General features: G+C 37.5%; 1 protein-coding gene and 1 non-coding gene across 5 annotated transcripts in view; both read right to left on the reverse strand.

Moving 5' to 3' along the window:
- The window catches only part of TTC3 (tetratricopeptide repeat domain 3), a 122,462-nt gene that overhangs the window by 53,786 nt on the left and 51,507 nt on the right, over nt 1-17,169 (reverse strand). For 3 of the 4 annotated variants that reach the window (XM_077765454.1, XM_077765453.1, XM_077765456.1), the window contains 9 exons: nt 13,630-13,764; nt 12,894-12,974; nt 10,151-10,263; nt 6,620-6,740; nt 4,153-4,275; nt 3,288-3,389; nt 2,578-2,670; nt 1,970-2,034; nt 846-982 (listed from right to left, as the gene is read on the reverse strand). In XM_077765454.1, coding sequence (XP_077621580.1) covers nt 846-982; nt 1,970-2,034; nt 2,578-2,670; nt 3,288-3,389; nt 4,153-4,275; nt 6,620-6,740; nt 10,151-10,263; nt 12,894-12,974; nt 13,630-13,764 — 970 coding nt within the window. The remainder of the gene's footprint in view (nt 1-845; nt 983-1,969; nt 2,035-2,577; nt 2,671-3,287; nt 3,390-4,152; nt 4,276-6,619; nt 6,741-10,150; nt 10,264-12,893; nt 12,975-13,629; nt 13,765-17,169) is intronic. The other variant, XM_077765455.1, reaches the window with a different exon arrangement.
- On the reverse strand, nt 8,982-9,083 carry LOC144232668 (U6 spliceosomal RNA). Its single transcript, XR_013335479.1, has one exon. It is a non-coding gene; the product is annotated as a U6 spliceosomal RNA (small nuclear RNA).

The following is a 17,169-nucleotide window of genomic DNA, read 5'->3' on the forward strand; positions in this document are numbered from 1 at the left end:
ACAGAGCCAGCTTGGAATTCTCTTTCTATCCCTCCCCTACTCGCGCTGTCTCTGTCTCTCTGAAAGTAAATAAATCAACTTAAAAACATCTGTTTAAAAAGAGGGACGCCTGGGTGGCTTAGTCGGTTAAGCGTCCGACTTTCGCTTAGGTCATGATCTCGCGGTTCGTGGGTTCGAGCCCCGCGTCGGGCTCTGTGCTGACTGCCAGTTCAGAGCCTGGAGCCTGTTTCAGTCTCTGTATCTCCCTCTCTCTGACCCTCCCCTGCTCATGCTGTCTCTCTCTCTCTCTCTCTCTCTCCTAGAAATAAATAAAAATATTAAAAAAAAAAAAAATCTGAAAATAAATATGCTCACAGCAAAAGTATCATAACTGAGACATTCCCAAGTAAATCAGGGAATAATGACAAAATGAACGTAAAACAGAAGACTGGGTTAGGTAATCTCTACCGCATCTTTTATGAACGGTTTATTTGAACTCAACATTATTTCAGATAATAGTAGCTAATTCATTCAACGTTTTGGAACCTAAGTCTGCTCGGTGGAGTTCAGAGCACTGCCAAACATACAATATGCATGTCAACTATTATGTCCACCGTCATTTCGGAGATGACACGGACACAGATTTTACCCCATGTTAGTATACTGCTATCCCTGTGTACTGCTTCCAAATTCAGTGCTCTTTACACCAACCTCTCCCCATCTCAGAGCAACACAAGAGAGTGAGGGTATTAACGTATTAACTGTACTCTAAATTTCAATTCAGTAACAATTAACACAATGCCCAATAAGACGGACATACTAAGCAAGAATACATTACTCTCTTCATGCCTTGGACTTTAGCATACCTTTTTGCTCTTCAGTTTTGGGTGGATTACTTTCCCTTAAGTCCTCTTCCATTTTTTCTTGTGCTAATTTTTTTGCTTCTTTTTTTTGGAGCTTTCTCTTCAATTTTTTGTCTTCTTTCAGTCTTAGCTTCTCTAGGCTGATAAGCATTACAATTAGCAGTAATTCTCCTTTGTTATAAACTCAATTAACTATCTTCCTTCGCCTATTACAGAAACCATTCTCCAAGCAGTAAATTAGAAGTTATCCTTTTAATTTAGAATTTGGCCTGTATCTTCTGTTCAATACCAAAAACTGGTGACACATGTTCAGTTAAAATTAGGGTACTTGTGTCATGAAAAAAAGAATACAATGACCAAGTGATTTATAATTAAGGTTGGCATATATAGGTTATACAAATGTTACTACTATGTATGTATGTTACTACTTAGGGTAAACAGAAATAGTAAAAAGTACTCTGCAAGAGAATGCATATGTACACTTATTTCAAAGAAAGATCTCATAGTAAAATATTATTTTCACATCCTAATGATAGCCCACAACATTGGAATTTGGTTGATATGGTTTACAATGAATTCTCTTCAACAAAGAATTCTGTTTTTCTTTTGCTTTTTCTTGGTTGCAAATGATGAAAAAAATCACTTATTAGAATGGAAAGCAGGACCAAAAAAGAAAAAAAGGATTGGAATTATTTGATCTAAACAACATTATATACAGAAGTGAATAAACTGATAGTATTCTGACAGTATATTGATTTTTTTAAGGTGAGAAACAGTCATTGGTTCAAAAATGTTTCCTGAAGAGAGACAAAAAAGAAAAATGCTCTTGGAATTAAAGTTTAACTGAGAGCTAAGTGTATAATTTTTATCTAAATGCCAAATGTAATCAAACGTCATAATTTTACTTAAAAATTCAAATAATACTTCTTATTGAAGCTTTTGATATTTAACCATTCTAGGCTAGTTCTCTTTTCAAGTTTTAAATATCCGTAAGATTCTTTTACACACCACTAGTTTGGGTATGTGTAGATAGCCAATTTAAAAAACATCGTAATTTAGAAATCTGCATTTAATAGAATTACATTCTAATAGACATTAAACTGTCAATCGATTGTTAGAAATCTTACCTAGAACATTTCTGTTTCAGAATAGGTCTTGGAGGAACCTTTTCTTTTATGACCTTGTGTTCAAACTTTAAATAAAACAAAGACATCCAAAATTTGTCTCATACTCCCATGACATAAAGCACAAAACCACAAGCAACAAGCATTTCAGAAGCACACACCATGTTCAATTCGATAGAGAACAGTGATGTTCTGACCCAGACAAAAGCCCAGAAAATTTTAGCAAAACAATTTACTGAAAAGAGGAACAAAAGAGTAGACACACTTTAGGAAGCTTAAAAAAAAACTCTTCCCCCTCCCTAAGACCCCCACCCTCGTTAATACCCAAAAGTTTACTGGGGATTAAGGAAACAAGATTATCTAAAAGAGTACAAACTATAAAACCAAAATGTAAAAAGTCTCCTCTTTTAGGAAATTAAAAAATGTGAGCATGCGTCATTGCAAAGGTATATTCTCACATCCTAACATTTCCCATATTTTCTTAAATTAAATAACTTTTTTTCCTAGAAAATACAAGACTACAGAACTTCTACAAACTTAAATCCTATTTTAAAAGGTATAAACATTTTGGTTAACGATCTGGTACTATTTCTCCTTTATCAGGTACTTACTTCACATTTAACTTGACCACCACTGCTGAAAATGATAATCTTAGAAATGATTCCTTCACAGTCAGGGGTAAGACAAATTCCTTGCAGAAAATCCTATTTGATTAAAAAAACAAGTGCTGTATATCCCTGCATAAATCTATATATGCATACCATTTTAACTATCAGGAATAGTCAAGATACTGTTTGAAACTTCCTTTAGGGAGGCACTGGAAGACCCTGCCCATTGTCTTCTGACTTTCAGAGTCTCCCTTATACAAGGAATATACCTCCAGCTATAGGGGTGACCACGTGACTTGCTTTGGAAAATGCAAGGAAAGCTGACATAACATACCCTATGTTCATGTAAAAGCTTTAAAAAAAAAACCATGGAATAGACCCAGGATGCCTGGTTGTCTCAGTCAGTTAAGCATCCAACTTCGGCTCAGGTCATGATCTCGTGATCTGTGAGTTCAAGCCCTGTGTCGGGCTCTGTGCTGACAGCTCAGAGCCTGGAGCCTGCTTCAGATTCTGTGTCTCCCTCTCTCTCGCTGCCCCTCTCCCCTTCATATGCATGCGTTCTCTCTCACTCTCTCTCTCAAAAATAAATATTTAAAATTAAAAAAAAATACACAGAATTTATATTCACTTAAAACGTTTTCTGAAGGTTCTCAGGGAAAAAAATCAACATACAATAAACATACTAAAAGTTCCAAAGTATTTCGTGAACTTACCTTATCAATTTTATCATTAAAAGTTGTTGTTTTCAATTTCTTCCAACAGTTCATGTGAAATTCAATTTTACAGTATTGGCAGCAGCTGATTCGTATAAAACCCTATGGGTTTAAGACAATTTTTAATATACGTTTTAAAGATGTCTACACATACACACTCTCCCTCACAATCACAACACACATATTAAGATAAAAGAGAGAGCTGTCTGCATTCCCCTGGCAAACATAACTAGACATTACATTCTCTCCTAGGAAAGTACAATCTTTCAATAACCCAAAATGCCTAGTGCTAGAGACAGACAACTTGACTGACACATTAATCTCCACAGCATATAACTGCATTGTCCTTTATAATACCAAATATCTTATAAACCGTATTCATCTGATCTACTAACCAGGAACCATGGGCAGATACTGTCTTCAATAAAGGAAGGCCAAGTAACCCTAAGTGCCAGACCTGGTTTCAGATTTAGGTCTCTAGGAGCTAATTCTGTGATCACAATGGCCCTTAGATTCTTAGACTCAAATTTTAAAGGAAATGAGAACTGCAACAAATCAGAGGTAACAATCTCATTTTCTTCCCTGTGCTTCTAAAGAACATGAACAGTAGCTAGAAAGGGGAAACAGAATCAGCCAGCCTGCCTTCTCCGGTCACTCCGTGCCCTCAGTGTTTTATGTAGTGGCTCTGGGTCCCCACGTGAGATGATGCAGACCTAGGAAGTCCAGGGGACGGGGTACACACAAGAGGACCTAAAACTGCTGACAGGCCAGAGAACTTGGGTCCCTCCAATTACAGAACTTGTTTTGAGTCCATTTTAAGGCCTAATTCTGCAAGTTACTGTCCTATTGCATGTCCATTATGTACCTTAAAGTCTGGATCAGTTATATAGATCTGGATTTTGGAATATCCATGGCACTTCTGATAGCAACAAATGGCATCTGGCACTGGAGGGAACTTGCATTCTTCAATAAATTTCTCTAACAGCATCTAAAACAGAAATAAACAAATAATATTATCACCACACTGATTTGTCACTGAAACTCCTTATGATTTCAATAACCTCTTGCCATCAAAATATTTTCAGCCTAGGAAGGACTAAATGATTTTTACTGAAGAATAAACTACATATAACTTTTAAAGTTTTTCCTTTCAGAAGGAGGCTGAAACATACCGAGAGATAAAGTTAGAAAAAAAGGACTGACAAAAAGTTTCAGAATTTCAATGTCAGAATCAAAATCTTATCCTGTGTGTCCTCATCAAGGCTCATTTTACAAGGTACAGCTCTTCAAGTGTCCTTCAGGCATTCAGAGGGGGTTAGAGGAGGCAGAATAGCCCTGAGGAACCTAGCCTTGTCCTTGGGTAGGCACATCACCCGGGATCCTATCACCCTCAAGCATCTTGTGCATTCCCTGGAGAATTTCCCCACTGCCACTGACATCCCCAGCAGACCTGGGCCACGCTTCCAGGGCTTTCTGTTATAATAGCTCCTCTGTCTCCATCCCAATTTACTATGAAGAGAACATCCAATGACTTTTTTTCAACAGTTTTGTTGAGATATAATTCACATACCATGCAATCCACACATTTAAAACGTATACGGCTCAGTGGCTTTCAGGATATTCACAGGCTTGTACAACCGCTGCCTCAGTCTAAAGTTAGAACAGTTTTATCACCCAACCAAAACTCCATCCCCACTGGCAGTCCCTCCCCATTGCCCCCTACTCCCCCAGACCCTCACAACCCCTGATCTACTTTCTGTCTCTAAATATAGATTTGCCTATTCTGGAAATTTCAGATGAACAGAATCCTAAAACACGTGGTCTTTTGTGTCTGGCTTCCTTTACTTAGCATGTTTTCAAGGTTCATCCATGCAGTAGTCCTAGTCAGTATTTCATTACTCCTTACGGTCAAATAATACTCAATTTTATGGGAGGACCACTTTATGATTTTATGAATGGTATTTACGAATGGCTTTATTTAACTATTATTCATCAGCTGATGGACACTTGAGCTATTTCCACTTTCTTGCTATTATGAATAATGTTGCTAATAAACATTCATGTACACATTTTTGTGAGAAAATGATTTCCTTTCTCCGTATATCCCCAGGAGTGAAAATGCCGGGTCCTGTTATAACTCTACCTTTAACCTACTGAGAAGCTGCCAGACCATTTTACATGTCCACCAGCAATGTCTAGGGGTTCTGATTTCTCCATATCTTATCAATATACTGTCTTCCTCCTTGAATATAGCCACCCTGGTGTGTGAAGTACTATCTCATTATGGTTTTAATTTGCATTTCCCAGATTGCTAATGGTGCTGAACAGCTTTCACATGCTTATTGGCTACTTGCAGAAATATCTGGCAGATAGGGGTATTCAGATCCTTTGGCTACTTTTTTATTATTTTTTTAAATTCCAGTATAATGGCTACTTTTAATTAGATTGTCTTTTTATTAATGAGTTGTTAAGAGTTGATCCCTGTGTTTTTAAAAGCTCCAGCCAAAAGCAAGTTCTGTATACATACCAGGGCTCCTCACAAGTAAAGGCCTATTCTAGTCAATCCACACATAATCTAGTCTTTTCAGAAGTAGCAAAGCATTCTATGCCTCTAGACATGAGACTAAATTTATTTCCCAAGTCCTCAAGAACCATCTTAATTAATAACTATAGTCGCTATGATGAAATCACGTGATGCTATACCTTTCTCTAGGTATAACCAGTAAGTCCTACTCCTCAATAATGAATGCTCTTGGGGCACCTGGATGGCTCAGATGGTTAAGCATCTGACTCTTGGTTTCAGCTCAGGTCATGATCTCATGGCTTTGTGGGTTTGAGCCCCACAGAGCACAGAGCCTGTTTGGGATTATATCTCTCTCCCTCTCTCTCTGCCCCTCCTCAACTCCGGTGGTCTCGGTCTCTCTCAAAACAAACTTAAAAAATAATAATAATGCATACTCTCAAGTCAGGATGTGGAGCCTTAAGTCCCAGCTCCACCATTTCCTAGCTGTGTAACCTTGAGCTCATCACTTAACCTCCCTAACTTAATCTTCCTGTTCAGTAAAAAAAAGAATATTCCTAGTACTCATCTTGGAGGGTTGCTGTAAAGATTAAAGGTATGATAAATGGAAGCTGTGTGACTGGCATATATAGGAAATAGTTAACAGATATTAGTGATTCTCACTAGTGTTTAAAGGGGAAACATTATGTGGGGATGCTGAGGTCTGGGTGTCCCTACCTTTTTGTCCCTGGGTGAGTCACTGCAAATTAGCTTTTACAGTTAGAAGCTCTTTACAGTTAGTTACAAGCTCTCTGCAGAAATCAATGGTTACCTTTATTTTCCCTGGCTGAGTCTCTTCAATAATCACATTACTCGTGGGCCAAGTTAACACTCCAGGAAGGCGACAAATCAAGGTTCTTGCTTTCTCAAAATGATTAAGAGCTTCTAGAAATCTAAAGTCATAATTATGAAAAAGAAGATATTAAAGCTGTGATAAGAATTTTCATTCCCCACAATACAAGTCACATGGGGCGTCTGGGTGGCTCAGTCGGTTAAGCATCCAACTTCGGCTTAGGTCATGATCTCACCGTTTGTGGTGAGATCATCCTGTGTCGGGCTCCATGCTGACAGCTAGCTCAGAGCCTGGAGCCTGCTTCAGATCCTGTGTCTCCCTCTCTCTCTGACCCTCCCCTGCTGTCTCTCTCTCTCAGAAATAAATAAAACATTAAATAAAATAAAAATAAAACATTAAAAAAATTATAAAAACAAAACAAAAATCACAGAGACTTCAAGTTTATTAAGAATACATTTGATAAATCACTGTAGAGGAATATCCGATATGACCTATATTTTCTTTGAAAATCACAGGCATGTTGAATCACTATTATTGTGCACCTGAAACTAATAAAACACTGTAGTTAACTGGAACTTTAATAAAAACTTTTTAAAAAGGCATTAATTATCACTGTTTACTATAAAAGTAATATAAATTAAACACAAATCTGCCTGACACTGCCTTTATTATGGTAGGTGCACACGGATCCTTTTAAAGTTGTAATTTATTATTTGAAGTTTCCAACAATTAGGGGTACCTGGGTGGCACAGTTGGTTAAGTGTCCAACTTTGGCTCAGGTCATGATCTCACAGTTTGTAAGTTCAAGCACCGTGTTGGGCTCTGTGATGACAGCTTGGAGCCTGGAGCCTGCTTTGGATTCTGTGTCTCTCTCTGCCCCTCCCCAGCTCATACTCTCCCTTTCTCTCAAAAATGAATAAACCTTAAAAATTTTTTAAGTTTCCAACAATTAAAACAGACAACTGAACAATTTGGTTATTCCATTTTTATTTGTTTTGTTTACTAAGCTAATTAGATTCCTGTAGAGAAATGGCAACCCTTCATTTAAATTAATTAATCATAAATACTTAAAAAAAAACTCTATTAGGACATCTAAGGTAAAAATAGCTCTTCTGAAAAAATTCTAAAAAGACTGTGTATGCTACACATCTTTCCTCAACCATAAAGCAGTATTTTAAAAGAACAAGTGTGTATGTAAACTATTTTAACTATATGAAATGTTTTAGTTCTGGTTTATGTTTTTAAAAAATGTCAATCAACTCTTCTTCAACAAAAGAATACTAAAATATTGGATTATAAAGTTAACTAAGACTTTATAATTCTCAAGACTAGAGTAAAAGTTTTCCTGCTTTCTCCAATCGTAAAATGATTTCCCAATTTTAAGAACATTTTTGCGTATGGATAAGAAAAATTCACCTGCAGAACAGCTAGATCACTATCCACGATAAGACAGCTCACAGCAGAACTTTACCAGAAACTGCATATTACAACAGCAAACAACCCGCATACTAGACGTTGAACCCCACTCCATATTATTTTGAAATCAAAATGTAAATGCTTTTCAAAATGGCAAACACTTTATCATTTATAATTCCCATGACGTTACACATTTATGATATATTCCTAGATCTTATGAATAACTGCATGTGATCACTGCATTAAAAAGGGTATATCCTAGGAGTACCTGGTGGTTCAGTTGGTTAAGCATCTGATTGTTGATTTTGGCTTCAGGTCATGATCTCATGGTTTGTGAGATGGAATCCCAAGTCAGGCTCTGTGCTGGCAGCATAGAGCCTGCTTAGGATATCCTTCTCCCTCTCTCTGCCCCTCCCCTACTCATGTTCTCTCTCTCTCTAATAAATAAATAAATAAATAAATAAATAAATAAAATAAACTTCAAAATTAAAAGCAAAACAATAAAAAGGGTATATCCTAAACAACTTATGCTAAACTTTGAAATTAACTTCATACGATGATTGCTAAATTCTCACTCCCCCTCTCTCTACCTGATTCTTAATATATAAATCAGCCTAGTCACAGGAACTTAACTTCAAGTAAAGAACTTTCTTTAATCTTTAAACCTGTATAAAAGAAGTTCTAAGCACACTCCAAGATTGGGTTTCTAAGAGTACCAAAGGTCTGATAAAATCTCCCCTAAAAAGACAGATGAAAATTTAAGAATAATCAAAAGCTACGAATGATATTCAATCAGTCAACAATTATTTCTTCATAAAGTTAAATCTAACATACCTACCATTATATTGGGTGCAAGTGCAAGAATAGGGAAATTTTGGGTTTTCTTGTCGTTATTTTACAGTTAATTATACTGCTTTACTGTACCAAAACTATGGAACGCTTCACAAATTTGTGTGCATCCTTGTGCAGGGGCCATGCTAATCTTCTCTGTATCGTTCCAATTTTAGTCTATGTGCTGCCCAAGCAAGCATTCAACAGGGAGCTTTTTTTTTTTTTAATTTTTAATGCTATTTTTATTTCTGAGAGAGAGCGAGAGAGCGAATGCATGAGCAGAGGAGGGTCAGAGAGAAAGGGAGACACAGAATCTGAAGCAGGCTCCAGGCTCTGAGCTGGCTGCCAGCACAGAGCCCGACGCGGAGCTCGCACCCACGAACCTCGAGATCATGACCTGAGCCAAAGTCAGATGCTTAACTGACTGAGCCACCCAGGCGCCCCAATAGGGAGCTTTTTTAAAGCTCAACGCATAATCCTATCCCCAAAGGGTCATATAGCAATTTGGGAAGACAAGATATGAAACATTAGGAGAACAACTACATGTTTAACTCTGAGTAAGGATTCCAACTATAGGGGTGGCTGGGTGGCTCAGTTGGTTGAGTGTCCAAAGACTCTTGCTTTCAGCTCACGGTCTGTGGGTTCAAGTCCCCAGTCAGCCTCTGAGATGACAGCACAGAGCCTGCTTGGGATTCTCTCTCTCCCTCTCTCACCTACTGTCTCTCCCCTACTCACGCTGTCTCTGTCTCTCTAAAAATAAATAAATAAGCTTAAAAAATAAAAAAAAATAAAAAAAAAGGATTCCAACTATAGAATAAGTTCAGAGAAGAGATTTTATTTCTAACTCATGATGTCTTTGAACAGATGTATATCTCATATTATAACCATCTTTATACAGGTTTTTGGTGGAAATAGGTATTTTGGTGACCAAAAAATTATATAATCAGACTCATAAAGCGTTAATTTATATCAATTCAGTCACCATTTGTAAGTGACAGATACTAAGAGAAAAAATATAAAATCTTTTGTGTCACATTCCTGACTTTCCTATAAGATTCAAAATAAGGAAGCTCTCGGTGCTGAACTGACTGGTCATGCTCTAATAATTAACACTGATATAGAAATGCTGCTCCTCCAAGCAAACACAATTATAATCGGATGGCATGGAGAGAGAACAACATAATTCCAGAAAAGGGACCACCACCACCTTAGACTTCAAATGAGTTACCACCCTGAGCGTAAAAGGGTGCAATTCCTACTAACCTGTTCTTTTTCAAATATACTTTTCCAATTCCACAATAGGCCAAGCAATCGAGTCCCTCATTGGGGTAGTGTTCAATCATCCTCTTAAACTGGTTTTCAGCTTCAGATAATTCCTTCAGTAGTAATAAAAATAAAGATCACTTACACTACAAAAGAAAAGCTAGAACAGATTTTATCTGAGGGTTGATTCTTTTTGTGTAATATTACAAACAACTGTATATCCAAAGTTTTCTGTGCCAAACTCACCTTCTGCATTTTATTTTCTTAGCAAATATACAAATTTTGACCATAGGATACTCAGAGACACAACAACAGTGGTCCCGCTTCAGAATGAAATGTGGGTGCGGAACACATCAGACAACCAACCAAATGAGCATTTACTAACACACACAGAGGGCCCGGTACGTGCTAACACTAAAAGGTGTGAATTCATGGTATAAGGACTGATTGGATGCAAACACGCCATGACATATCTCCTAGTAAGTGCTGTTCCCTTGGGAGACAGACACTCCAATGATATTACCACTATGTTTTACAGCATAAGAAAGATAAATACTCAGTCTTTAAAATAGCAAAATAGCAAAAGCTTTACAGAGCTTAGAGTACATTCTTCTGAAAATTCTCAACAATGGAAAACTTCTGTGCTTTGAATTTTGTTTTGGAAAAACTCCAAAATACACTTAGCTCAAGGCAATCCTGGTAACCCTATTGTGGGTGAAAAAGGAAATGTCGCTACAAAATGGGAGTTTATTAAAGCTTTGAGGCCAGTTCCAAAGGAGGCATTCCAAAAATGTTTTAAGCAAGAGCTGTCCTGGAATAAACACACTGCTTAGTTATGGGGCTACCCTGAATGATGATATTCTTTAAAATGTCCAAGTTCTATCATCTCTGGTTTGTTTTTTTAAATTAGTCTCATTAATTCAAAGTAAATCACAAATGTAGTGAACTAATTCTTCAATTTTTATAGAGCAAAACATGGTAAGATATTTATTATTACTCTGCTGAGAAGAATCGAGATCATAAAGTCCTATCTCTAACAATCCATTAGAAAATAGAATTAGACAGGCCTTAATGGAAGATATTCATCTGTCACGTGAAGAACAAGGAAAGAAGGTGGGCACCTGGGTGCCTCACTCGGTTAAGTGTCCGCCTCTTGATTTCAGCTCAGGTCATCTCAGTTTGTGAGTTTGAGCCCCACGTCAGGCTCTGAGCTGACAGTGTGGAGCCTGCTTGAAATTCTCTACCCTCAATCTCTCTTTCTCTCTCTCTCAAAAATAAACAAACATTAAAAACAAAACAAAACAAAACAAAAAGAACAAGGGGAAAGAAGCATGTCACAATGAAAATGAACCTCAGACACTGTGGACCACTGTGAGAGTGGAACATAAAAGATAACTTGATCTTATTAGGTAGCAGGTAGGGCTAAGCCTTCACTCAGCCAAGGAAGCTTAGAGCCCAAGTTGGTAGAAAGGATATATTATACTTGAGGTAATTCTACAGCAATTTGAAATCTTGACTTTTACTGAAAACTAAAAACCATGGAAAGAAAAGTACAGTTGACCCTTGAACAATGCAGGGGTCATAGGTGTCCCATGCAATTGAAAATCCAAGTGTAACTTTTGATTCCCCAAAAACTTAATTACTAATAGTCTACCATTGACTGGAAGTCTTACCAATAACATAAACAATGGATTAACATGTAGTTTATACGTTATATGTATTATATACTGTATCCTTACAATAAAGAAAGCTAGGGAAAAGCAAATCATAAGAAAGAGAAAGCACATTCACAGTACTCTATTTAAAAAAAAATCCACGGGGCGCCTGGGTGGCTTAGTCGGTTAAACGTCCGACTTTCGCTTAGGTCATGATCTCGTGGTTCGTGGGTTCGAGCCCTGCTTCGGGCTCTGTGCTGACTGCCAGCTCGGAGCCTGGAACCTGTTTCAGAGTCTGTGACTCCCTCTCTTTCTGACCCTCCCTGCTCACGCTGTCTGTCTCTCTCTCTCTCTCTCCTAGAAATAAATAAAACATTAAAAAAAATCCACATGTAAGGGGACCCATGCAATTCAAACCCACGTTGTTCAAGAGTCAACTATATCATGCTGTGCAGTACAGATAAGCGAACTTTGCAGGAGAGCACTGAAGGACCATGAGTAATGGAAACCATGTGTGCTCACACCTACACGCTGATTTTATGTGTTGATGGGAAGCCTGCGCTCCAGAAAACAATAAAATACTACCCAGAACTAAGAGATCTTAACACAAAGTTGAACTCTCATTTCTTAATCTCCCCAAGCCCATTCCTTCCTTCCACCACTAAATGCAATCATTATCTCAAACTTGATGTAGGGCTAACCTGTGTTTTTTTTCCCCCGATAGTCCTAAATAATATATACTATTGTTGCATATGTTTTCCAAATGGTACATAAGTGGTTATCACAATGTTTGTCATGTTCTCTAACTTGTCTTTTTCACTCAACGTGTTTCTTATATCTGTAATGATACAGTAGGTCCTTTACATTTTATATAAGTAAAAAGTAGATTCCTACTGGTTGCCTGGCATAGCTTTTTTCTAATGGGATCACAAACTAATTTTTCTTTAAAACAACAACAACACAAATTAAATAGGTATTTCAGAAAAAAACTATCAAGCCAAGTACACAGAAAGAAACCAAAGTGGCAAAACTATTTTTTACGTATCTTCTAAAGTGGCAGAGATTTTAACATCTGTTACAAATCTTACCTCAGGCTGTCCTATTCCAAGGAGAGAAACAGCAAGTCCGTAGACTACTAGGACATAGTTAATCATGGCCAGGTTCAATTGCTGTCAAGAAAAATGCTCCAGTTAAAAATCTGAACATAATTCTGACTAATTTGAATCATACCAACCTGATAGCCAAAACAGAAAAAAAAAAAAAGCATTAATAAAATCTCAGTAATCGCTATGACTGGGATAAAGACCAAACAGAATTAGAAAATATATTTTGCAAAGATACGCAGTTATACTGAAATCAAGTATTAAAAACAGAGAACCGTTACCTGAGTTCCTTGACGGCATGGTTTGTGACAGAAATTATAATAACTGAAGTCACAGTTTTGTATATAAATGGGTACTAGTTACAGATTAAGACATATGCTCTCTTACAATCCTGCACACACTGTTCACCTAGCTAATTCTTTCTGGATGAAAAGACGTGACTAAAGTGAATCCAAAACATTGATTTAGTACTTTTGTAGAAGAAGCCAAGCATTCTAATGGACACCAAGTAGAGAGCGAGAGCATAAACCGGGGTTGCATACTGTATGCACCCATAATGGGTGAATCAGAGCATCCGCTGCCTCTCACAACCTGGAGCAGACTCGGCCAATCTCAGGTGGGTCGAAGGTACAGTGGTACAGTGACGGTAAGCCTTAGTGTTTGTCTACATTCACCTGAAATGCTGCTGCACTAACGCGCCAGTTACAGATGGCGATGTTACCTTTATTTTTTGAGGATCCAGACCATTGAGCAGCTCCGTGAAGGCCTGCGCGGCGCTGCGGCAGCGCTGCTCCAGCAAGGCCGTGTAGCCATCCTGAATTAAGCTTCTCAGCATTTTCATTATATTCGCAAAATCCTGCAAGAGAAGAAATTCTACTTAGTAATCCAGAGCAGTATGTGTTTAGTCTGAAACTTAAGATGCCAAAGTTCATCATAGGGCAGTTATATTTTATAACTGATCATAAACCCCCAACCTACGCCTTATGCATTATACTTTCTCTACACGGCACCTTTAAAGTGAAACCTAAAGGTACTGCTTCACCATCTTATTTCCAATACTCCTACTGCCACTGACAGGAAAGGGTGGTTCGTTTTACCCTACATGGTTCTCAACCTTGCTCACTTTTCCAGACTAAACAGACAGCATTTGGAAGTTTTAACAGCACAAATGGAGAACACCAGCCACCAATTTAAATAACTGTTTGGCTGGAACTAGAATTAGACAATTAAGAACAAGAAACCAATTTACTGATCACTATCAGATTTTAACAACTGTCCTCGTGCTCTGAAACAAAGCTTAATTCTCAGCAAGAAATGGATATATTTCAACCTTTGGCTCTGCTTCTGCTTAACATGTGCCTGAATAGAACTTGATAAAATTACTGGGAGAGGTACTACTTGGTTAAATGCAAAGGGAAGAGCATAAGAAATAAAACCCAAAACGAAAAGTACTATAATGTACCTTGAAATAAAGTGAAAAAAATGGCATCTTTGGATATGTATGTGAACATACATCATGTAAGCTGAATTCAAGTTTTAGTTACATGACAATAGCTGTCACAAAGATTCCATAAAAACGAGAGACAAGACTACATGGGTAAGGCTAGGTTTCCTCCCTCCCTGACGCACACGTGCACACCAGCCAGGAAAGCAGAGGATGCAAACACGCGTGTGATACTCCTCCACTGTTCTTAACAGTAAAGACCCAAAAGGAGGCCCCAGTGCACAAACCCAGAGGGAAGAACCGTTGGGTCACAATTAACAAAAGCTGCCTACTGGTTTTCGTCCAACGAGAATTTTCCCCCAGGACATACACAGAACAGAAGAGCTCTCACATAAACTTTGTATTTCCTATAGTATTTAATAAAAGCTCGAGGACAGCTATATTTATGTTAAAATACTAATTTTAAAAGTTACAGATGATGATGTGCTGTTCCCACAAATACTAGTTATTAGCCCTAAATGAACTGATTCCATTTTAATCTCACATTCTAGAAAAGAGATCCATATAACCTCATGTTTCTGTTAAAAATTATCTCTCTCAGTAAATACAAGAAACGATCATGGAGTACTAAGCACTCCATGAGAGCAGGCTGGGTCGCAATGCCACATAACTAATGTTTCTCATTCTTCAGGACAGACAGGGAGGGGCCAAACCAAAAGTGTGCTGAATGGATAATGGAAGGCTCAAAAATAACGATCATATTTATTTAAATCACCTTTGATCTTTCACAGGCTGCCTTTTCTATTTAAGTCTTTCATGGTTTCTAAAGTCAGTAAATCAGTGTAAAAAACTGTAATTTAAAAAACTCTAGCTGCTAGAAATTCTAAATTTTTTTAATGTTTTACTTATTTTTGAGAGAGAGATTGATTGTGAGTGGGGGAGGGGCAGAGAGAAAGGGAGACACAGGATCCAAAGCAGGCTCCGGGCTCTGAGCTGTCAGCACAGAGCCCAACATGGGGCTCGAACTCATGAACCATGAGATCATGACTTGAGCCAAAGGTTGGACGCCCAACCGACTAAGCCACAAAGGCATCCTTAAACTGCCAGAAATTCTAAAGATGCTTTTAGGCAACTGATTAGAAATGTTTTCATAAACTGCTTGAAACATGCTTCATTCCTTCAGTCTTTTGTAAGATAAATATCATATATACCTAAAATAGTTAACTGAATCATTTTTTTAAATGTTTTATTTATTTCTGAGATTGAGAGAGAGAGAGAGAGAACGAACAGGGAAGGGTCAGATAGAGAGGGAGACACAGAATCTGAAACAGGCTCCAGGCTCTGAGCTAGCTGTCAGCACAGAGCCCCCGATGCGGGGCTTGAACCATGAGATCATGACCTGAGCTGAAGTCGGACACTTAACCGACTGAGCCACCCAGGCTCCCCAGTTAACTGAATTTTTATATGACCTCCATATTGGGACAAGTATTACATTCCATGTTAATACACATTTTTTGAGTGAAATTTAAATCTAATATTCTATTTTAGAAGAAACAAAACTATGTCTATAGAAAGAATTGGATGACCAAAGCAGATGCATACAAATCACATTTACCCAGAAAAGATCATCTTTCATTTTGTGCTACAGCCTACAAGTGTTCAATGACTGGAACAGTCACGCCAGCCACAGTTATATACCAGCCATAGTTGTATAAATTCTGTATTTCATCAAGGTTTTTATTTCTTCTTGAATCAGTTTTTATAAGCTGGGATATTTCTAGGAATTTGTCCATTTCATCTATACACGCTTTCAAACTTCTTGGTATGATGTCATTTATAATAGTATTTTGATGTATTTGTAATATTCAAGGATCTGTAGTAATGTGCCCTTGTTTATTTTTGAAATGGTCTTATGGTTATCTTTCCTTCTTCCTTAATCAGTTTAAATACTAGTAGGTAAATTTTATTTATACTGGCAAAGAATCTACGATTATCTCTATGGATCCTTCCATTACATGTTTGTTTCCATTTCATTATTTTCTACTTTGATCTTTATTATTTCCTTCCTTCTCCTCTCTTTGGGTTTACTTGCTGTCTTTCTTTTTTCCTAGTTCCTGGAATAAATGCTTCATTAATTTAAAAGTTTTTTGTTCTTTTCATACATACATTTAGCTTGATAAATTTCCTTCAAAGTACTCTTTTAGCTGTACCCCCTTGCATTTTTTAGAAGACTTTTTCTCTTAGTTTTAGGTTTACAGCAAAACTGACGAGGTACAGAAATTTCCATATACCCCTTGCTTCCCAAATGTACACCCCGCTATCAACGTGACTCATCAGAGTGGTATATTTTACATATCTATTTTTTATTGACATACAGTTAACATACATTATGCTAATTTCAGGGGTACAACACAGTGATGCTAAACATCATGCAGGGCTCACCACCATAAATGTAGTTACCATCTGTCACAATCCAGTTACTACAATATCATTGACTATATTCTCTATGCTATACCTTTCATCCCAAGGTTATTTATTTCATAAATGTGAGTCTGGAACTTCTTAATCTTCAGCTATTTCACCCATCCTCCCACCCTCTCCCCTCTGGCAACCACCAGTTTCTTCTCTGTATTTATGGGACTATTTCTGTTTTTGTACGTGTGTGTGTTTGTTCACTTGTTTTGTTTTGTAAATTCCACACAGAAGTGAAATCACGTGGTATTTAACATTCTCTAGCTTTTTCACTTAGCAAAATATGGTCTAGGTCCGTCCATGTTGTTAAGAATGGCAAGATTTTATTCTTTTTTAAGGCTAAGT

The sequence above is a fragment of the Crocuta crocuta genome, unplaced genomic scaffold (assembly GCF_008692635.1).
Source record: "Crocuta crocuta isolate KB4526 unplaced genomic scaffold, BGI_CrCroc_1.0 scaffold84, whole genome shotgun sequence".
NCBI classification, from domain to species: domain Eukaryota; kingdom Metazoa; phylum Chordata; class Mammalia; order Carnivora; family Hyaenidae; genus Crocuta; species Crocuta crocuta.